A 22916-nucleotide genomic window follows, 5' to 3' on the forward strand; every position below is an offset into this window, starting at 1 on the left:
GCTGTGATTGTGTTTAGGGATGTAGCGGATCTTAACTTTGCTCTGCTGTGCTCTGCATTATCGTGTTGTGTGGAGTTCTTTCTGCTGCTTCCCTCTTCCTTGGGGTTGTCTCTGTCTGTAAGGTAATTAGAAGAGGTGTCCAGCACAGATAGTGCCTACTAGTGGTTGGGGCCTCTAGATGTTTCCAAACAACAGGTAATAATCAGTAGGGGTAGGTTTAGTAAACACTCTTGAGAATCATTCCCTGCTTTTTCTCAATGTTCATGTGCAGGATCATAAACTTCACAGGCATTCTCAGTTTTCAGATAAATACTTAATTTTTGCAGTCTGCAGATCAGTGCCTACTAAATTACATTTAAAATTTGGAAAATAGGTTGGAGTGCTGCAAACTAAGACTTTCCCAGGATGTTAGGTGAATTAAAATGGATAAATGTTTTTGTTTGCTGGTTTTAGGGTGGTGTGTCATGTCCCCACCCCCCATAACTAGGGTTGTATGCCTTAATATGTTTTATTTTGGAGTAAATGGTGCCAGATTAATTTTCTGTCAAATGTCACTAACCTATACCTGCAAGAGGCCTGATCTGGTACCTAACCTAAACAGCCAGGATTGTCAGGATGTTTTCCTACTCCTAAGTGGAAAGTGCATGGGTCAGTGTCCACTGACTCGTTCCATTGTGCTTGTTATGTCCAGTCATCACTCCAGCCAGTTCTTTCCATATAAAAACAGGTGAAGAACCTGTAACGTGAAAGCTGTTTCAAATCTACATGTATAAGAGAAAATTTGAACTTTCTTAAATGAGAGCAGTTTTTTCCCCAGAGCTTTCTAAATTGTCCAAATTCTGCTCCCACTTTCTTCAGTGGGAGTAGGATTGAACAAGCCATAATGGTTTGGCAAATTCTACCCCAAGCGTTTTGAACTGGGAGTGTGCATATACAATAATAATGTCACAAAATGGCTGAAAAATACAGCTATACTGAATCTGTGCAGATGGCCTGCTCCAACATTTGCTGGAGCTGTGACTGATTTTTTTTTTTTTCTTCTTTCCAATGGCATATGTGCCAAAACATCCCACCACACAGAAGTCAGCAGTCTGCAGTGAGTCACTAATCTGCTTGTATGCAAAAATGAGCAACAGGCATAGTCATTATTTCTGCGTTGTGCTGTGAAGAAATGCTCACTTATACACTAAGCACTTCTTCACTAAAGCTTTCATTTTGGGAAGGCAAGGAGAGGAAAGCATAGCGTGCTTTTATTTGGGAAAGTGATTGTCTACAATTTTTTTTTTTGTTTCTGACCTCTACGACTAGAAATAAAGCATCAGCTTAAAACGAATGCTTCTTTGTGGCATTCCTCTCGGTCTTAGCTTGGGGTGGAGGGTTTTTTTGGCTTGGTTCAAAGCATTCAGATGCCTGGAGATCACATACCATAATGTTCCAAAGACCATGACCTAAAAATACAGCATCTTCCTCCTGAAAGATGCAGAAATGCACAGACAAATCTGTTTGTCCTCGTTTTCTTATGATCATGTTGAAGTGTTTTCTATTTGATCAGGCCCTTTAAAATAGGGAACTTTGTGAGAGCAGAGGAGGCGTATGCCCAGAAATGTGGAGGAAATGCAGTTATGGTTCATTGTGTATGGTGGGTTCATTTTCTTGCCTGCTGCTTCCCCAAGCAGCTGCCGTTGGCCACAGCGAGTATTCCCAAGAGGAAATGCCTGCCACCCTCCGTGAGCACAATGGACAAGCCAGGGATTAGCAGGTGGTTAAATCCTGTGGCAACTGCTGAAGTGCTAGGGAAGGGAAGAGCCATGTAGAATATTTCCAGTAGAGAACGATGAGCAGGAGAAAAGGACTCACTTTACACTTGCAGATGGCTGTATAACGATAGCAAGTAAACTAACATTAAAAGTGTTTTTCAGCTTTCTGTAGGAAATCACATCCAGGTCCACTGCCTAACAGACAGCCTTTTAGGTTAGTTAGGTTTTTTTCAGTCATGGATTTTCTCTGGATTGAATGTTGACAAAGTGGCATTTGTTTGAAATCTCGGAGTGTTTGCCTGCTGTCCCCATGAAGCAGGTGTAGCCCAGCCAGCCACCCTGTAAACTCCTGCATGGGTGAGTGTGCCTAAACTGTGCCCCTGGGGCACCTGCTAGTGAGAGCCTGAAAAGGGATATTAACTCTTATCCCAGCCAAAACCAGCACATGATCACAGGAATGCCCCCTTGTTCAGTTTTTCCTACACGCAGATGGCCTCTCCAGTCCAGACTATATTTTGCCTTCTTTGTATTGGTTTAGTTCAGTTAATTTCTACTAAATGAAAAGCTCTGGTTTTCATACCTGAATATGCCACTCAGAGATTCTGTATTTGGCAGTTCATTGGCTTAGGCCTTAATCTAAAGGCAGGATGGAATGTGGCCGTTTCTGAAGAACCACCAGGGAGTCTATTCAGTAATTAGACAACTTGTATATGTAAGTGTGAGAGTGATTGTCATTTGGCTTTTCACACAGGACAGTGAACATATCCTCTAGTTCACTCTTAAGTAGTTCAGGCGAGGAGTGTGGATGAAGTTTCTCATGGAGTCACGCGTTACATTCTCAGGTCCAAGTATCTATTTAGCTGTTAGCCCATCTTCTCTTTCACTGCATTCATGGCCAAAGAGTATTCAAGTGTCAGTGGGCACTGGCTCACAGGAATAACGGCTAAAAGGGAAGGAAATTGGAAGTTTCCTTATGAAAAGGCAGCTTCTCTTTTGACCCCACTGAAGTCAATGTCCTTGTATTTTTCATTTTATGTGCAAATTTTATGTGCAAGTGGCATGTGCCTTGTAGTACACTACATGTCATAGATAGAAGCTTATTACAGAGGTGCCTTGGATATAGAAAAGAGGTGAAAGACACAGGTTTCCTCCTTCATGCAGTGCTTGTCATCTTTTTGTGAGTTTTTCATCTGAGTTACTCTGAGTTGCTGGCACTGTTTGACATTCTGTGATACTGATTGAAATGGTCTATAAGGTGCAGGTTGAGCTGTAGAAATGGAGGCTTCTGTGATACTATGTAGCATGTTGCTTATTCCAAGCACCTACAAAAATCACTACTTTACTAATTAAAAAAAAAAAAAAAGTCGTAAGAATCATCTAGTCACATACCTTTGTCATCTTCTGGAATTGTTGTGGGAAGATTTGTCTCTGTTGATGTGGACAAAGTGTTTGACCTTAGTCTTCAGAAAAGCTCAGGTTTTTCACTTAGGCTTTCCTTCAACCTGCCTGAGCTTTTTCGTTTTGTTTTGCATTTTTATTTCACTGACACTAGACTCCTCGTCCAACTCTGATACTCAGGAAGATAGTGTAAAATTTGCAGAACAACGCTTGAATCCGTTTGAGTGAATATGGCCTCTTCTATTGGAACTTTCTGATACTTTCTATACAAGTTCTACTGAAGCTATTCAGATTCAAGCTGATGTTGCCTAAGATGGTGTCTCTCTTGGACTTCATTTGGTTTGTTGTTTGACTTCTGGATTTTGAGGAGGTTGTTAATCTTCTCCCAAAGTTTTGATTTCTTCAGTAGTAAAAAGCAGCAGTGAGCCACAAAACCAACATATACAAAATCTTAGGGTTTCTGTGCCTGTTTCTGGCTGGATTTCAGCTTTCTCTCAGTAATTTTTAATATTATTCAAACAGCCTAGTGTCTATGGATGGTTTTCCCCTCATAAGACTAGATTCTTCTTTCATGTGCTACACACTTTTCTCCTCCTTTCCTTGCATGTAGACAGTTGGTGATGGCAAATTGCAGATGCATGACGTAGACTTACCTTGGTCATGTGTTACTACATGGTTGCAGTTGTGTTTCAGTAGCCAGTATGTGTGTCTGGTTGCTTTTAAGAATGAGGAGTGGAGGAGGCCGGTCTTTGTGGTGGGTAGAATCCTGTTCCAAGTCAGCTGAAGATGGGAAGGACACCTTCTTGTTAGGCTCTAAGTCATCGTGTCACCTGCAGTGCATCTCATTTCTGTTTGGGCCAGCCTGCTCTGAGCTAGCCTGAAGACTTGCTTGCGTGCTGTATCTTGGGAAGAAGATTTGAAAGTGCAGTTTCTGAAAAGTAACTCCATAAAAATGTCTTTGCAGTGTAGAGATTATGCATCTGTTATGTCTGTGTTGCTGTTGTATTACTTTACTCCATTCATGAGACAAAGGGTAGCTTCTTGATGACCTCTGCTAGTGGCGTACTTTGTGGTCTGGTGTCACATAAGTTGTCTTCTAACTACTCCTAATAAAGACTCTGCTATTGAAGTAGGAATGATACCGTGAGCTGGGCATAACCTCACCTTCCTCTCCTGAGAGCTTTTACTTCTGCACTTAGTATAAACTCATTTCTGGTCACCAAAAAGGCAAAGGTAACTCTTGCATTCTGTGGTGGGTTGGCCCTGGCTGGTAGGTAAGTCACCACCCTGTCACTGGCTCACTCTCTGCCAGTGGGATAGGGGAGAGAACTGGAAGGGCAAAAGCAAGGAAAAAAACCTCATGGATCAAGATAAAGACAGTTTCATAAGGGGAGGGGGGGAACAAATGGTGCGAAAGCCAGCACTCACCACCAACAAACTGATGCCTGGCCAGTCCCTGAGCAATGACTACTTTGGAAAAAACTCTCCCCCCCGGTTTTATTGCTGAGCATGACGTTATGTGGTATGAAATACCTCTTGGTCAGCGTGGGTCAGCTGTCCCAACTATGTCCCCTCCCAATCTCTTGCGCACCCTCAGCCACACTGCTGGGGTGGCAGAGTGAGAGAGAGAGATGTTGATGCACTGTAAACACTGTTCAGCAGTAACTAAAACATTGGTGTGTTACCGATAGCTGTTTTGGTCACCAGTTTAAAACACAGCACCATCCAGGCTGCTATGAGGAAAGCTTACTCCATTCCAGCTAAACACAGTACACACGCAAAACAGAGCATATCTGTAAACAAGCAAGCAAAATCCTTGTTTTATTGTATGGATAAGCTTTCCTAAGGTCATCATTCTCCGAAATGCTTTGTATGCACTTAAGCACTGGGAGCTGATGGGTTGAAGTACAGCCTGCTGAAAGCCTCCAGAGTCCGTTCTGGCAGAAGCTCGGGTTTTGTGCTTCCCCATGAAATGATGTCCTGTATTAGTGGAAGGGGAGGTTGTATAGTAGATATTGTGACTGTTATACTCGTTTTAAAACTGCTAATTAAAAGTGTGTATTATTAATGTTGTCTGTAGGTTCATTCCAGTCTCAGAAAAAGAACTTATTCCACAAAATTGTCAGCAAATGTAAACACAGAAAGGAGAAGCTTAATGTTCCGGACAAAGGTACTGGTGCATTACTTAGTTAAGGATTTGGGCCGCCTTCTCTCTCGATTCAATCTCGGGAAAATGCTTCTAGACAGAGGCTGCTCAGCTCTCTAGTACTTGATTGCTTTGGTCCCTTATTTCCCTGTCTGCTTTGATTCCGTTAGCTCCTGGCTCCGATTGATCATATTACCTTATTGCAGTATGATGCTGTTTTATTTTTAATTGGCATCTCCCTTAATTACAGTTTCCCTGCTCCAGGCACCATGCAGCAGAGCTGACAAAGCAAGGGCAGTTTTACATTTGGCCCTGAACTCTTTATCTTCCACAGCTCATAGCTCTTTAGTCCTTTGGTTGCTCTTATCTCCATCCCTTCTATATCAAAGACCATATTATTTATCCGTTTGTCAGAGTATTTATCCATGTCGCTCTCTCCTCCCCCTGTGGTTTCCCACTGTCTAGAACTTTGCAGACTGCAGCTGGTCAGGATATAAGAGCTTGTGTCTGCACCAGATCTCAGACATGCTAACCTAAACCAATCTTCCCTCTGTAGATATCTTAACCAGCTTTCTGTTCCCCTCAGATTGAAGATAAATTCAGCAGTTTTTTAAGCTATGTCCCAGACTTGCTCTGCCCCCTGTCCTGCTGGTAGCTCTCCAAAGTCCTTTTCTTGTTACAGTGTTGTGATCCTGCATACCTGCATATTCACAACTCTGAGGGGCATTTTCAGGTGTACGGTATGTACAGGATTATAGCTTAGCCTGCTTCCCTGGGCCCTTTTTATTTTTTTACTTTTGTAGTCATGTTGCCCACACTATCCAAATCATGCCCAGGTTCTTCCTTAGCTCTTCCACAGTGGAGTTCTCTCCCACATTATCCCTGTGGTGTAGAAGAGTCTCTCTGGTTCTGCTTATTTAGGTAGCTCCATAAATTTCTTCCACTTTTTTTTCCCCATCCATATCTGTCTCTAAAATAATAAAATTACAATCCCCATCTCCAGTTCCCCCAGCTACCTTTATGCTAAATACCTTTCCCTAAGGCTTGGCCATGTCATTTCCTCTATCCTGATGCTATGTTTTCTGCCCTCTGTGGTGCACTGTTTTCCCACATAGGCTCTGCCAGCTCCACTGCATTGAATGGTGCAAATATTTTGAAATTACTTGCTCTGTTTGGTTGTGTTTGTACAACAAACATGTGTTACTTCTCACTTACGAGAAGTAACTATCTTGCTTCCATGCCGGTGTGAAAAAGGCATCATACATTAACATAGCTTTTATTGGGTGTCATTCAGATTTTTGTTCCTGAATTAATAGACCGTGTAGACAAATTAGTAAGAAAAACGAGTGTTTAAATTCTCCTGTAGGAAAAGAAAGTGTTTAATACATGATAGAGTAAAAAATACAAATATCTTAAAATCTGCAGATATAAAATGTGGCTAAACAAAATGTCAAAACCTTCATTTGATTAAAAGAAACCAGCCTGTTTTGATATGAAGTGAAGTGTGCACTATGATCAAAGATTCAAGCCTGGCAAGTGTTGAGTACCCTGGCCTTGTTCCAGCACAACACAGAGGCATGTCCTTGGAAGTTAAGCATGTGAATAATGTCATCGTGTCTAAACATTAAAGATGTGTCTGTGCATTTGCTGGAGTAGGGCCAGTTTGCTCAGTTCCTCCCAAGACTGAAGTAAAGACATGAGGAATTTAGCAGTCTTACACAGCCCACGTAGAAATCATCAAAGGAAAGACAGTGGATATATACATTGGTGGGGAACTGCATTTTCTCTGAGTTACAAAGGGGAGAAAATCTGGGGTCTTGCCTGCTCTGAAGTGTAGTGACACTGAAAGCAAAGTGTTGATCAGTGAAGTGCAGTGTGGGTACAGCCTCGCCATCATGTGCTGCCTACGTAACTCCATCCTTTCATGAGTTCCTAGGCAGCGTGGCCCTAAACTCGTTGACTCCACTGTCCCATATTCTGCACATTCAAGCTGGGAATCCCAGCATCTTCATTTCAATTCAAATATACAAGGATTTAGTGACTCGAACACTAGATGAAAATTTCAGCTCCTTTTTGTGGTGTGTCACAAGTCTGTAATGTGTGGTTTTGGTTTTTATGGAGTTAATGGAGGAAGGAGCCTGAATATTCTTTCCGCTGGAGAGGAGACACTTGAAAGGGTTGCTGTCATGCTGTGTTTATGTTTTATTGTCTTTTGAAAAGTATGTGCCTGTGTGCATCTGTCTTTTGCGTGAAGAAAAGTAAGTACAGTAAAGGCAAATTTTGATGGGATTGGCTCATGTTGTCTGGGTCTGTCTCTGGGTTGAGTTTCTGAGTGAATTTTGACTCCATGTGACCACATCATACACAGCATCACCAGTGCAAGTAACCGTATTACGAGTTTGCAGGTGTTCACAGAGATAGATACAGCCCAGTAAAATACCGGTGGACATGCTGCAACCCCTGCTCCTCCTGGCAGAGAGCACACAGTAATGCAACTGAATATCTTAAGAGGTGTGTCACTTCCTTAAGAAGACTGACAGAAGCACAGCTGGACCCATCCCTGTTTGGGGAGGTTGAACACCACTCAGCTGAGAGATTTATATTCTGCCACACTGTCCAGGCTTCCTGATTGGAAGCAATGCTTTAAATAACAAGGGGTAAGTCACAACTGTTGACTCCCTGCAGGTACATTTAGTGAGCTGTGCTGGGCTTCTGCATGGTTTGTGTAACAACCAGATGCAATGCTGGTGTTTGCACTAGAAGGGGAGAAGAGGAGATGAACATATACACCAGTCTCAGCACTAGCTGATGTGTGAAGGAGCCCCATCTCCTGTGGCTGGTAGAACTAACTGTCTGCTACTGATACTCCATCAGCTCTCCCACATGCCCATCCGTCTGTACAGCCTTAGCACATATGTTTGAGAAAGAACAGAAAGTGCAGAAAATTAGCAGAATGGCCTTTATTTTTTCTCCTGCTGAGAAAGCCCTATTGTGTGGGGCCTGCAGCCCAGAGGGAGCCAGCAGCTCTGTGCCTGTGGCATCCCATCGAGGCTGGGAGAGGGCTGGGTCAGCACAGGCTCTGCAGCAGAGCTTCCCACCCAGGCAGCTGCCTGTACACCTGGCTTGACCATCTGCTGCTTTGTCAGCTGGTGTCTGTCTGCTTGTTAGTCCCCAGCCCTTGCTGCAGCTCCCTGTGCCCTGCCTGCCCCCACGAGCAGTATTGCAGCAGCATCCCCTTGTCAGAAGAGCTGGGTACAGGTCAGAGCGTGCTTGGCATCACTTCCATGATGAAGTGATTCCCCAGGCGCTGGTGGGTTGAAGTTTTGCTCTGCCTTGCTAGGCTTCCCCTTTTTAACTTCATAAAGACCACTAAAGCATTACAAGCCACCTTCCTTCTTGATACCAGCATGCTTAGACCCGCAGAGCATTCATTCTCCACTAAATGTGGTTAAACTTCTGCAGCTCTCTCTCATGACAGATAGGCATCACTGAAGAAATTCTTTAAAATCTGGCTGTGTCTTGCTGGGGTTCAGTCTGAAAAGCTTGTCCTCTTCTGTAGCATGCTGAGTCAGTGCAGTTGACTTCATTTTTTCTTGTTCACAAAGATGGGGGGAAATAAGACTTACATGGCCGCTGCATGCCTGCAGAATAAGGTAAACTGTCCATGCTAACTTTTAACGAATCTAGCTCAGGAAACCATCTGGCATAGAGCTGTAGATGTTTTTCTCTCAAAGTCGTTTTTGTCACTGTGGTGTAAGCATGCCAAAAGGCCCACATCTTCATATCATGTGCTCAGCTCTGCTTGCAAAAATAGTCCTGTGGTTCTGCATGTGCTACTGTCATGTGGAAAGCTACCCCTGTATATACCTGTTTGCAGGACTGCACAGTAGCTGCAGAACCTCATTGCATTTCTAGACAGCATTCTCCTGAAAATTAGCTGAGCTCTACATGGGACAGCTCTTGAATGCAGGACTGTGTGGAAACAGGAGGGATGTGAAATGGATTAAAGAAATTATTAAAGAAAAATACAGGGAATTAAACTTGATTAGACCTGTCCTTTTTGCACAGCAAAACCAAGCCCTGATTTGGAGCATCGGTATGGATATACCTTTGTCAGGTGAAGCAGTGGGGTGCTGTTCCTCTTGAAGGAGGTGCAGGAGGACCCCTGTTAGCACCTAGCTTAGCTTATATGGTGGTTGAAGCATGGACTTATTTCTTCTCTGGAGTTCAGTGCAAAGGGTCTTGTGCGTGAAGCCTTTGTGATTTCCTTCAAGTTAGGTTTTATGTCTGTTTGAATAATAATCTGTAAAGAAGTCAATTAAATGTTTTCATATCCCAACATCCACTAAGACTGCTAGAGAAGAAAAAAAACAAAAAGCTCTTCCCTTCAACACCCACCCTCCCCAGAGAAAAACATTCATTGTTCACCTTTAATCCTTCCTTCTTCAAAACTGTATGGCAGTAATGTTATGATGAAGTGATAAAGAGCTTACTTTAGCACTAGAGGAGAAAAAAATGTAGAGGACTCTCAAGTCTCATTTCAAGGATTGAAAAACCTTAAAACATGAAGAGGGAATATACTTGCTGCATCCTGAGTTTGTTGGCAACTTCCTCCTATTTTATTTCTTAGTCAAACACATTGTATGCTCCTTCTTATGTCTTTGATAACTATTGCCTCCTTTTATTTTGCCTTTCAACATTTTATCTTTAATTTCTTGAGCTTAAAAGAAAAGAAATATAAAAGGGAAATGTCTACTGTATTGACCAATCAAGTTAATTTCTAGTGACCTGACATGGCTTGTAATATACAACATGTCTATTTAAAAACATACCAAATCAGGTTTCTTTCTGTTGTATATTGTTTATTGTTTGAAATCATGTCTTAATATTTTCAAATGTAAAAAAAAAAAAAAAGTTGTATTGCTAAGATTAAAGCCATTATAAACTCAGTCAAACCAGAATTAAACAGCACTGTCAAAGTACTATCTAATTAGAGCAAATCCCCAAATCAGAATTAACAGCTAGTGTTGGACTACAACCAAACCATTACATTAATACATAATCAACACTTATGAATTCCCAAATAAGAAATCTAGAGAGAAAGCTGCCCATTTAATTATACATTCCAATTAAGATTTTGGTCTCAGTGCAGTAAGCTTATCAGAACATCTCACTATTAGCCAAATTGAGTTACTTGAAAGTCACATTTGCAGTCATTGGTGCTTCTACTTAATTGGACTGTTATGGGGCAGATCTTTTCTTGTGATTTCTCTTGGTCTGTTTATAAAAAAAAAAGTTTTACAGCATAGCTCTGCTCTGGAAAGGTTAGCAGCTATAGCTAAACACTGAGAAAAGCTAATTGAAGCTCTGTGCTTTTTTTAAAAACAAAGAGCATGCACAAGTTCAAAAATGTTTTACAAGAGCAGATATGAAGGTGAATTAAGAGCATAAACGAATTAAGGTTTGGAACTTTTCCAAATGTTTTTATATATACGTACTAGATCTGATTGTATTCTTATGCCATAAAACGTTAAAAGGTCCCTTCCCAATTAAAACAAAAGAGCAAAGGGTAACAGCTAACAAGATAAAACACTAGACCTACTCTCTTCATCCAGTCCGCATCCTCGCACAATTGCCAGTTAAAGAAGCTAGCAAAAGATAGAGGTTATGTTGGCTGTATCTTTGAATAGGAAGCTCATTAAATCTACAAAACAAACAATAACTGAACAGTAAATACACACTAAAATGAAAGAGGGCAAAGTCCATGCCGACTGCTTGGCTGTTGTACATGGTTTGTGAGGTTGGGTGCTCCTGTGTGACACAGCCAGTCTCAGTGTAGGAGGTTGGTCTTGTTCAGTGCTTAGCCCTTCTGAAAGAGCAGTTGTTTGCACTCTGACTTGAGGTTTGTGCATGTAATTCTTGCTGGTCCTGCCACCTGGAAAGTGAACAAATGGGTCTTAAACATATCTTTAAAATGGGAAGAAAGAGTAAAAGAAATTGTGGAGAAGAGAAAGCTAACTGTAGACAGAGACACATCTGTGAAACATAGAAAGGACTGTTCAAAGAGATGGGGTATAACCTTGACGTGTAGTGAAGAAAGTGAGTTGGAAATGCAGCAAGGGAGATGATGTACAGGCATTAGAACAAAATATGTAATCATTCAGGATGGCAGTGCACTGGGAAAAAGTACCCCGAGGACTTGGTGCAGATGCCATGAGTGCTCCCAATTTCAAAACAGGTTAGAGAGGCATCTCTAAGAAATCACTTGAGCGTTCCCTCTGCTACCTGTAGTCTCTTTCTAGCCCTAGCTTACGGTGATCACAGATGGGGTAGGGCTTATAATACTTTTATCACAGGAGGAAAATGATGTCACACATTGAATTTATGGACTAGTGATACCCTATGGTATCAGCAGTATGGCTTATTAAATCAACAGAAATTACAAATGATTGATGATTATGCACTGATCTCAGCCTTTGGAAGCTTAAATACATCTTGTGATAGCTGTCTGACCAGTTTCTTCATGAACAAGATTAAAGTGACTGTTTAGTCAGGTAAAACTTTGAGATCATGTTCCAGTTCAGGCCAGAAGGCTACTTTGAAACGCCAACACTGGTACCATTGAGAAAGATTCAAAGTGTTCCTTTCTCTCTCTGACTTTATGTAGGCCGTATTTCCGTCACAGTATTTTATCACAGGCTTACTTTCTTTTTTTAGCATTCCTGTCTTCAATCAGCTCTGCTTTTATATTTGCTGCCTTTGGGGTGTTTTTTCAGGTTTGTTGTTTTGTAAAAGGCAGTATTTCCCTCTGCTTAGAGACGACATAGACTGACTATAGAGGGAAGACTGGGGGTTAGTCAGGAATTCCTGAATTCTGCTTGTGAGTCCATCTGTGAGCTAAGATAAGCTTACGTGAGGACCATTATTGTTCCTTAAATACATTTTGTCTCTTAGCTACTCGCTGGCATCTTCTGTTGCAGAGTGTTTTATACAGACTGTTCGATACCCTGCTCCCACTGAAGCACTGTTGCCCATCTCACAGTTTTCTTCGCAAATATTAGAAACTTGAACCTTCCCGGATATCTTTAAGAGCTGATGCTACTATTCCTCTGCAAACATCTGCAACTTTCAGATCGTGTCTTGCCATAAGTTATGCTCTGAGTACCTGTGAGGGAAGACTTTATACAGATAGATGCAAAATGATAAATGAGCATAGCTAGTAGCCAAATTATTCTACATGTAAAACTGCATTTTTATCCTCTTTCAGCCATACTCTCAGAAGATAGAAATTCCAGTGAGTCTGCCTGGAAGAATAAAATTTCTGTATCTGCCCTAAACACTCCAGAGCCAGCAATGATGCATGAGCCTTTAGTTGGCAGCCAGAAGAGGAAAGCAAGAAAGACTAAGATCACACATCTTGTCCGAACAGCAGATGGCCGAGTGTCACCAGCAGGAGGGACACTGGGTAAGGAAATCGGAGTTTAAATTGTATTAAAACTGAATGGTTGGAGAAGGTTTGGGAGTACAAGCAACCTATCAGAGAAGAATTTTTCAGTTAGCTTGATTTCAAACCTGCTTAGAAAAGTCATTATTTAAAGTACCAGTATCAATCAACTGGGAAATCGGTGAGTCCATAATGGCCTACTTTTGTTTGAATGCCCAAATCTGTGTTCTCTCCCTGGATATTTCTCTCTAAGAACTGGAAGCTGTTATAGAGAGAAATGGAAAACAGTTACCTTTCATAATTTGTTTCCAGTCCAGCAGACAAATTACACTGCACCTAGTTATAGGACGTAAAAATGAATTCCGTAATACGACAGTCAATGCCACAGTCCTTGCAGGAGTCCTCTGCAGTTAAGATAATCTTTCAGGACTTCTACATCTAAAATGTACGCAAAAGCTCCTTTGCCTGACCTAAAAGATAGTTGAATGTAAAATGAGTAAATTGCTGCATAAACCTTAGTACTGTGCTTCTGCCATTAGCTTGGGTCAGAAGAGGTTGCAGCGTGAATCAGGTTATACTTGCAAAATCAAAGTCCTAAAGGTAAAGATTCTGTTAACACTACACTAGTCAGTATATTGATGGGCAGCTGTGAATTTAAGGGCTAGGTTTGCAAGTGTAACTTTCTTTTATTGCAGAGGAGAAGCCAAAAGAGCCGCCACAAAGTACTCTTCAGAAAACATCAAGTGCAGAAACAGATTGCAACAGTGAATGCTCCAGAAATGCAGAGACAGAAGAAAATCATAGTATTACATCCGATATGCCAGCAGTGTCTGCATTTTTTAGCTTAGCTGCTCTGGCAGAAGTAGCAGCCATGGAAAATGTACACAGGTATATGGTTCTCTTTTCCCCTTGCTGTCTAAGTGGATAGTATGTGCCTACCAGCTTGTTCAGAAAGCATGTGAATTGCAGACTGTTTAATTTGGCCTGTACTTCCTCTTCCACAGCTTTCTATGAATGTCTGTTTTACACCACTTGCTTAGTAGTGTTAAGTCTTCACCTAAATGACAATACAATCTATTTCAGTAGTTACTAAAATGCTCCTCTCTGGTAAGCTTCCCTACCAATTTTTGTATATAAACAGGTTCATATGCTTGATATCATTTGTCAGATAATATCAGATTTAAGTAACTTCTGCATGCTGATTTGCATTTTTCAGTGACTGTGGACAGAATTTCATATAACTTCAGCTGAAGTTTTTATGCTGAACATGGCTGGAGGAAGCTAACTTATTTTTACTCTTGTGCTTTGCTGTGTAGGAGGCAAAGCATCTGCAGAATGCCGTGGGGCAGAACAACTCTGGGTGATGGAAAGTCACATTAGCTTGGGTTGGTCCTCTCAGTTACTGAGGAGACGGTCCACACAGATAAGGTGGAGAACGTGCCAGGTTACTTAGGGCTGTTGGATCACTTCGGCATAGTCAGATCCTTCATGCTAGACCTGTGATGGGAGGAAACCAAGGATAGCAAGTCCTCCTTGACTCTTAATTATCTAGTGTTGTTCTGTGATGCTGCAGCTTATTGGAGATGAAACCCCATCCTTTCCTGCAGTGGAAGGTCAGTGAGGAAGTGCTGGGCCAGTTTGAAACCATCACAGCCTCTGCAAATGGCATTTGACAGATTGCCAGCTGCCTGAGAAACTCCTCAAGGCGGCGGTTGATGAAACCACTCACAACCTCAGTTTACTGTTGATCTCATGGTACCTGTTGGCCAACCCAGTCCTGCATGTTCAGGCTGCTCATCAAATGTTGAAAGACTTTTTCGAAGCTCAGGGGCCCTACAAGAAACAAAGTCAGCTGAAACCAGCCTGCTGACTTTTCTCTGCAGAAGCTGTTGTCTTTCTTAAGCAACATTGTTTTGGGTGAGAAGTGTTTTCATGCCACAGTCAGCCTGGCTTTTCCTCCCAGCATTGCAAAGCAGGTGTCTGCTATCAAGATAGCAAAAGTCTGAACTCGTTTCTGTTGTCTTCCATGGTCAGAAGCTACGAAGTGAGACTTGGGGAAGTGCTGTGCTAAATTCTGCTCTCACTCTCACCCTTGTGGTTTTATTGATTTCCATTAACACTGACCAGAATTGCACGAGAGCAACGGGATTCATTTTGCTTCCCCTCTTTGCTCCTGTAAAGAGTTCTTGTCCTCCTCTTGTCCCTGTTGAAGTGAGCTAATGTGTTCCATAGCCATATCTTCGGGTCTGTCTTTCTTACTCCCACCTTTTGTCATTTCATCATGCAGCTAGAGCAGTGCAGCACCTTCTGTGAGGCCTGAAAAGACCACACAGCAAATGTCCAACAACTATTGCAAGTTCCATCTTGTAATCACCCCGAGGGGAAATGACAACAGGGGAGAACTCTTTCCCAGTAGAAACTTAGCCATGTCTCTCACAGACTTGGCAGATAGAAGTCAAAACAGAAAATGAAATCTGATGGGCTAAATGCTTCTCTGTTTTCTACTCTGTCAACTGTTTGTTATCTTTTGCAACTCACTTCTTTATTTGCAAATAGCTGGAAATGAGAATAGCATTAGAGGTTTGCTTGATGTGTTTCTCCAGTGTCTGAGTTCAATTATTAAATAATTTCACAGAGCCTTGGGCCATGGAAGCCAAACTCCTTTTTAACTGTAATTAGAGCTTGTCTGGAAGTGGCAGCATGGTTTTCAGTTGAAGGCTTCTGTTTAGCTCTATTTACCTTGTGCATGCGCCGGTTAAGCACCGCGAGCCTGAGCTGCATTTTGTGCCAAGGCCACTTCATTGCACCCTGGCTGTGCAAAGCACGTTGGTAACTGCGTTTCTGATGGAGTCTTGGCTGTGCCACAGTGAGGTAAAGTGGCCCTTGTGTAAATAAGAAGTGGGCCCCAGAATTTCATTGCTGCAAATGACACATACTGTAACAAAAATAGAACCTGACTTGGGAGATTAGATAACAGGCGGTGACGTAGTTTGTGTATGTATTTTAAAAGGCAAGCTGCAAAGGAGCTCTCCCAAGTCCATCTGCTGCAATGATTGATGTTGATTTCCAGCACATAATTCTGGCGCAGTTTATTTTTATGATACCCTGTGCCAGGGGATCATTTGTAAGTTAACACTGCTGTAGTAACGAAAGAGATGTTGTGCTGGGCTGATGAAGTGTTAAGTCATGAAACTTGGAGTAATCCCAACGTGCAACTCTGAGTGTATTTCCATATTGCCTAAAACCTGGCTATTGACTCACATTAACCTGATATATGCCTCTCTGTGCGTTTACCTTCTTTTGCCACATATGACCTGTACTCTCTGCTTCTGAGGGCTGAAGCTGCTCCCTTACAAAATGAGTGACAAAAGGAGTGACAGCACTTGTGCGCTCTTCGCTCACTGTTCCGCCGCGCATTTTGTTTTGTGTGGTCAAATACATCACCTCTTGGCTTTGCCTGACTTTGCATTGTGTTGCAGGTTGTCCTCAGGATCTTGTGTTACTGTTGCAGGAATACGGCTAAAAAGAGCCTGTAACAGTGGTATGTGGGCATCTGTAGCAGCAGGGAGTCACCGTGCTGTAATGTCGGATGTTAAACTGTATCACGTACTGCTTTCCATCCTTTCTGGTCTGATAAAAGCACCTCCCCTGCTCCAAATACTGATGGGTGGCTTTTCTTTTCTTCTTTTGCAGAGGTCAGAGGGCCACACCTCTCCCACATGACGGACAGCCAAATGAAATGTCTCAGGCTCCAGTGCTTATTTCCTGCGCTGACCAGTGAAGCTCCACTTTATTGTAAAACATTGTGCTTTACCTAATATCCTAGCCTTGTCTTTACCAAGGGAAGCTAGTCAGTCCATATGATGGAAATTATAGACTGCAAGCAAGTGCTTATTGCTCTGAGTGGCCCAGAATTCACTGGAAGCCAGACGTTAGCAACTTGGGCCAGGTCCTCAAATTGGAACCCAGTATGTAGGAGGGTGATATTAATTGTCTATGAATGAACAGAAATGAAATGATCCCAGAGCTTGCTTTCTATTGAAGGCTTTTAAACAGTAAATAGGTGGTTGGTGTGAAGAAGGCTGCCTTTACTGTTAGCTCACACAGCATCTCTTTTACCAACCAGAGAGTATGGCAACTAGTTTCGTATAATACCTAGTTATTCTAAATGAAAATAAAAAAAAAAAAAAAAAAACCAACAAAAACACTGACGCACTGCACTAGTTATTATTAGATATTCTTAGTCATTTTTGTACATGAAGATTTAAGTTCTAAGATGGTTTATATTAATAGGTTATGCCTACGTTTATATTGTAGAATGAATTTAAAACCTGTTCCAGAGAACTCAAGGCAGCCTGGACAGATGTACCATTGTTAGCGGTGTTTGGGCAGCCATGTGGTCCAGATGTTCTGCACTTTTATATTTGCCACCAGAGTGGTAGAGTTTACTGGGAAAAATTCTGACAGGCTATGTTTGGGTTTGTTTCTTTTTAATTTAGCTTTGAATAACCAGGATGATGTGCATTAGAAAAAGGAGTGGTGTATGGAAAAGAAAATACTGCAGATATTGACTTGTCTTTCATGCCTTGGAGGTTTCCTTTATTTTTGCGTAGATATCTGAGCGACTTGGTGAAACTTTCCTATAAACAAAAAGTACTGCAAATGCGTTTTTCAAAAGTGACCTTAGTATTATTTCACTGTTCTGAAAAACCTAAACCCGTGACTTTTCAATATACATGTACACCAATACACATATGTTTTACATTTTACAGACACTGGCATTGTTGTAGTTACTATGCACAGTCCAGATCAGCTTCAGAGTTTGCGGAAAGGGCCAATTACAGTTGGTGTTGGTAAAGTGGCAAGTTGTATACAGATGAACTACAACCGAAGAGTAACATTTGACTGAATTCAGACTACCAAACAGATCCATCTGCCAGTTTCTGTCTTTGCTTATGTTGAATTTTTGTGTTTTGCGCTCATAAATACATCCCAAAAGCAGGCCAAGTGTATCACTTGGCCTGTTATCTTTGCTATCTTGACTTACACTATTGTATAACCAAGCGTTGATTCCTACCAATAGATGCAAAACGATCACTAGTAATTGATCTAAAGCTACAAATTCAACAGGGTACTTCTTCTATAGCACAAGATGTTTCCCTACTTTTTGCATTGTAGCACAACAATTTACCAAATTGGACTCCAGCAATAATTTTCTATTAGTCTTCGTCATATCGGCTGAACTTTTGATAGTATTAGATTGAGTTTGAAGTTCTTTGAATTAAGTCTTTAAATGATGCGAGTTTACATCATTCTATCAGGCATTCTTATTTATACTTGACTGAATTGATAATGTGTTTTGGGGTTATTTTGTAACTAATTTGATGTAATAGCCATATGGACGGTAACTATTAATGCTTGCTAGGTTTAGCCTTTCATTGTTGTAGTTAAGTGAAAGTCTTTGGTTCAGTGTCAGGAAACAATATACAACATACCACACAAGTTGTAACAAAGGATTAAAGGTCTGACAAAAGGCAGGTAGCTGGGGAAGTGTCACTGAAACAGCACCATCGAGGATGCGTGTGTTGGAAGAAGGGAACGACAACAAAAGAACATCAAAATTTACAAGCCAATGAGTCAGTGAAAAGGCTTTTGAAAATTTCAGGTGAATATATGACTAAGAGCCCCAAGAATGCCATTGCAGCCTATGGCAGTGTTTTTAATAAGATTTTATTAAAGTTTTATAAGTTATTTTAACAAGACAGGAAAAACTTAAGACTTAAAACTGTTGGGTCACAGCAAGGTGGCTGTTGGAGTTTTGGACCACTTTATAATTAGCTGAAATCCAAATATGTTACAGTGCAGACCGTTCACGTTGACAATGGTACTAACTTATTTCTCTAGAAGCCTTTAGAGTAGATATATTTTTGTCAAAACACCCCATCCTTCCTCGATTTAAATTTCAATATTGTTCCTGAAGATATTTCTGTATATTAATGGTACCTTTTTTAAAAGAAACAGAAAATTACTTTTTTCTATATGAATTAATATCTTACTTGATCTGCTTTTCCTTGACTTTCCCTTAGAGAGGGGGTAGGATTGGGTCAGTTTACTGGATATGACTGTTTTCAGATACTTATAAACCTTTTTGTAGATATGCTTAATTTTTAAGCGATTAGGCACTGAGAGTAGCAGAAATCCTGCAAAGCTTTATAGTTCACTAGGCACTTGCCTTTGTTGGTTCTCTGAGTGATGTCTTGATTTCAGTAGCTAGAATTTTCCCTGAATCTACTAGAAGGGGTATCAGTATTTTCAGGTAACAAAGTCTGTTAGCACAACAAAAATTTCAGACCAATATCTTACTGTATTGGGGTTGGGTTTTTTTCCTTGTTTGTTTTGTTTTAATTTTTATTAATTTCAGCTGCTTTCATTTTGGAAAATCTTATTGCTATTGTGTGTACTTCAGTATACCAGCAAACACTGTTACCCGTTAACACATTGTCCACAAATGCCTCTAGAGAAGAAATATTGCACCTTATGTATATCTCAAGCAAACCAAAATATGATGCTTTTCTCCTTTGTTTATTCTGAATATGTTGTATCATACTTTACTGAACCCATTTTAACTTAGCTAAAGCTATCGATATTTATGCATTTCACATTATTTTCTGGATCTGAACCTGTGTATAAATCTTTCTTTAAAAAAAAAAAAAAAGAAAAGCATTTACCGTAGTTGTCCTCTGTGACTTATCCATGGGAGGGGGGAATCTTGTCTCAAGTGTAAAATGCAGTACTGTCCCAGTTTTCCTTGGCTTTTATTTATTTAGTGATCTTTGATATTTCATATGTAGTTTTGAGGTATACAAAATACATTGTCGTAGCCGAAGCTACAGATCTAAGCAGCTGGGAGAAAATTACTGTAATGTCTTCTTAATTGTTCTAGTACTGTATACAAATATGGGAAGAATGTTCTGCAGAACATTTGAGATGCAGATTCTTATCCCCACAGTAGGTTATTTTCCAGATATTAGACCAAATCAATCAAAACTCTATGATCTTAAAGGTCTTTTTGAATCTGAACGATTCTATGATTCTAAAAACATCTATGGAGATTACTTAATGCTCTGCTTATGGCAGTAACTACCCCTTGAATGTGCTGTGATTTCAGAAATAGAATATATTTATTTAAGATGACTGAATGCTCTTTTATACTAATACAATATCCCAAAGTCATGAGCAAGAGACTTCTTGGTAGTTTGGGTTTCTATTTTATAGCATTGGTGCATGACTTTTGACATTAAAGTGATAAGCGTTGTTGGAAAGGGGCACAGGAACAAGGGACTGGTAGAAGTGTGTGAACTTGTGGTGTGTAAATTCCAGCTTTGGTCTTCATTATTTGGGTGAAAGCTGTCTTTGTAGCACAAGGCAGAAGAGCACTCTGCAGTTTGTATCAAGTAGAAACCGAAGAGAGTTGTAACTCACATCAGAACGAGGGAATGCCTTATAGTTTGGATGCTGTCTTTTGGAACAGGATATTAAATTGAAGCAGTTTGGACTTCTACTGCCTGTTTAGCTACTGTACAGATACTGAACAGACTGAAGGCAGCAGTTGTAGACGTGGGACAGCTAAGAGAGGATGTAAGGAAAGCTGGCCTTTGTTCTCAGTACGGCAAAGTTATGGCAACAAAGGGGAATTAGGAAAAAAGATAGATGTATATATATGTGTGTGTGCGTATGCGTGTGTGCCTGGGTGTGTACTTTCTGGAAAAAAAAAAATGTAGGAAAAACAAAAACCTGATGGGTCTACAAGAGACTGTAATGTATGTTGACCCTTTGAGTGCACTCCCTTTTTTTGAATGCTGAGTCTAATACGGCTACCTCTCCTAAAAGACTACTTTCGTTAACTTCCATTTGCTTTCAGGCTTGATCGTGTAATCTTTTCGGCCATTGATACCATTTGTATATCGCTGTGTGCTTTACTTTCAAAGAGCAATGTTTATGGATCACAGACAACATAAAGGCTGAATATACAGTGGTAGCCAAACTATGTTGCTGGAGCATTTTTGTTTAACCTCTGCCATAGTGATATGGGTTGCAGGACGTGGGCCTGCAAGCTCTGGTTGGTTCAGTGAGATGGGTTTTTGTAACAGCAGAAAATGCAGTGCTCATGGGGTGGTGGACTTCAGATATTGCCAGAGGTGACGCAGTAAGCCAAATACTGCTCTTGAAACTTATTCTGGAGTTTACGTTTGCAATCCTGATTTCACAAGGAAACATAACTGTGCAACTTGTATGTTGTATACCATACGTTATCCATTAGATGCCGTTTGTTTGCTGTGCTTGTTTGATAGATTGTAGAGCTCCTAGGTATCTTTGCCATGTTTTGTAATACTTGTGGCATTCTCCTTACCTTGTACATATTGTGGAACTGTCACCTACAGCTGCCAGGATGCTGAGGCACTTCGGGACACTGAGCGCCGTGAATGAGTGCATTTAGGCTCTGAGAGAGTTACTTGCCTCCTCCCTTGAATTCCCCAATAAAAAGGCACAGTGAGGTTTATACTCTCACCTAAGTACTATTATAGTCATTTATATACTCAGTATTTTCTACTGAATTGACAACTTTGAAGAAGCTTATGAGATGGATGTGTATTTTATGTTCCCCCACTAATTCTTCTAAGGCAGAACTCTAGGAAGACTTGACATGAGATCTCCACTCAGGAACACACCTAAGCTTATGCTGAAAACCATCCTCACTTGAGGGGCAGCATTGTTGTTTGCACTGTGACAGTGCAGGAGCCCTGATTATGGACCACTACGCTCTTGGAGTTAAGCTTGGGCTTGCGTGATGTTTCTGGGGGAGGCACATCGTTGTGACCTAGGGCCTTCATTGACATGGAATTTTAAAGACGACTGCAAATAGCTTAACATTTATTGAGTTCTTCCAAAGAATTATATTGTAGTTTCTGGGTCTCGACTGTTACCATATACCAGCAGACCCACACTGTACTCTACTGGAAAGAAACACACCCGTACAGGCTAACTAACCAGGCTCCCAAATGTAATGGTCTGATCTACTCTTTCCACACCTACAACTGAAACCTTATTTTCCCGCACACACTGCTACGCTTTAATCCATAGTTGGGGCTTTTAAGGTGGCAAAAGCAAGAGAGGCGTATGTGTGCATGTGTCTGTGTGTATGCATACATATGCACGCACACACACATCGGAGTGAAGTGACTTGCAACATGTTCTCTGCACAAAAGTGTTCCCATGTTAGGTCATAAAACAACATGAGGTTTCTCAGATGATAGTTTTCCAACTTTCTTGCTAGATTTCGGTCTCTTTCCTTCACGTTACACCATAAGGTGTGATTTTTGAAAATCACACCTGAAAAACACCACGGATCCTGCTGACCTGGGTGCTACGGAAACCTTCTTTCTCAGCAGTGCTTGCTTTTAATAACCCGTATCTGTTGACAGTTTTAACACAACTGATTTGCTATGATCTTTCTTCCTAGAGCCCAATCCTTCAACTTTTATTCTCACACATAATTCCACTGAATTTTGACCCAGTATTTGGCTTCATTCTCTCCAAAGCTTGGTGTAAACATGCCTTACAATAGTTTATCTCTATCAATGATATAACAGAGCTACTGCCTTCTTAGATGTGTGTAGTTAAAAGTCAGTAAGCACATTTATAGAATGTCATATTTTCTTCAAAAACCTTTAATTTGATATTTTCAAGTGCACATGTTAAGTCATGTGTATAACATGCTAAAGTACATTAAACTGTGATAATGAAACTGAGTAAAATATTTAATAAAATATTTGAAATATTTGATAAGGACCTTTAAATAGATTTCTTTATGTTCATTCTATTTTGGTTATCTAGTGTGTGCCTGTAAACAGTTTCCCATTTAAAACTAATGTTTGCAAATAAATACTATTCAAACAGAGCTTCTTTGATATTTCACCTGCTTTACTATCAAATGATTGTTTAACATATGGCTGAGTTAGCAGTATTTGCAGAATTTGTTTTTAGCTACAGTATGAGTTTGTTGGCTTTTTTATACATAAAAAGAAACAAGCTCATTTTCCACCTGAAAATGGAAGATGCCAAAACCCAGAGATGGATCCTCAGAACTGTAAGCTGTAGTTCCCTGTCAGAT

General features: G+C 40.8%; 1 protein-coding gene across 21 annotated transcripts in view; it reads left to right on the forward strand.

The window, feature by feature from the left end:
- Nucleotides 1-22703, forward strand: part of BBX (BBX high mobility group box domain containing) — a 149284-nt gene extending 126581 nt beyond the window's left edge. For 19 of the 21 annotated variants that reach the window (XM_074811633.1, XM_074811671.1, XM_074811556.1 and 16 more), the window contains 4 exons: nucleotides 5236-5325; nucleotides 12569-12766; nucleotides 13441-13633; nucleotides 16439-22703. In XM_074811633.1, the coding sequence (XP_074667734.1) occupies nucleotides 5236-5325; nucleotides 12569-12766; nucleotides 13441-13633; nucleotides 16439-16526 (569 nt within the window). In that variant the 3' untranslated portion in view covers nucleotides 16527-22703. The remainder of the gene's footprint in view (nucleotides 1-5235; nucleotides 5326-12568; nucleotides 12767-13440; nucleotides 13634-16438) is intronic. The other 2 variants (XM_074811538.1, XM_074811531.1) reach the window with 1 other exon arrangement.
- The last annotated feature ends 213 nt before the right edge of the window (nucleotides 22704-22916 follow it).

This window comes from Strix aluco, chromosome 2 (assembly GCF_031877795.1).
Source record: "Strix aluco isolate bStrAlu1 chromosome 2, bStrAlu1.hap1, whole genome shotgun sequence".
NCBI classification, from domain to species: Eukaryota; Metazoa; Chordata; class Aves; order Strigiformes; family Strigidae; genus Strix; species Strix aluco.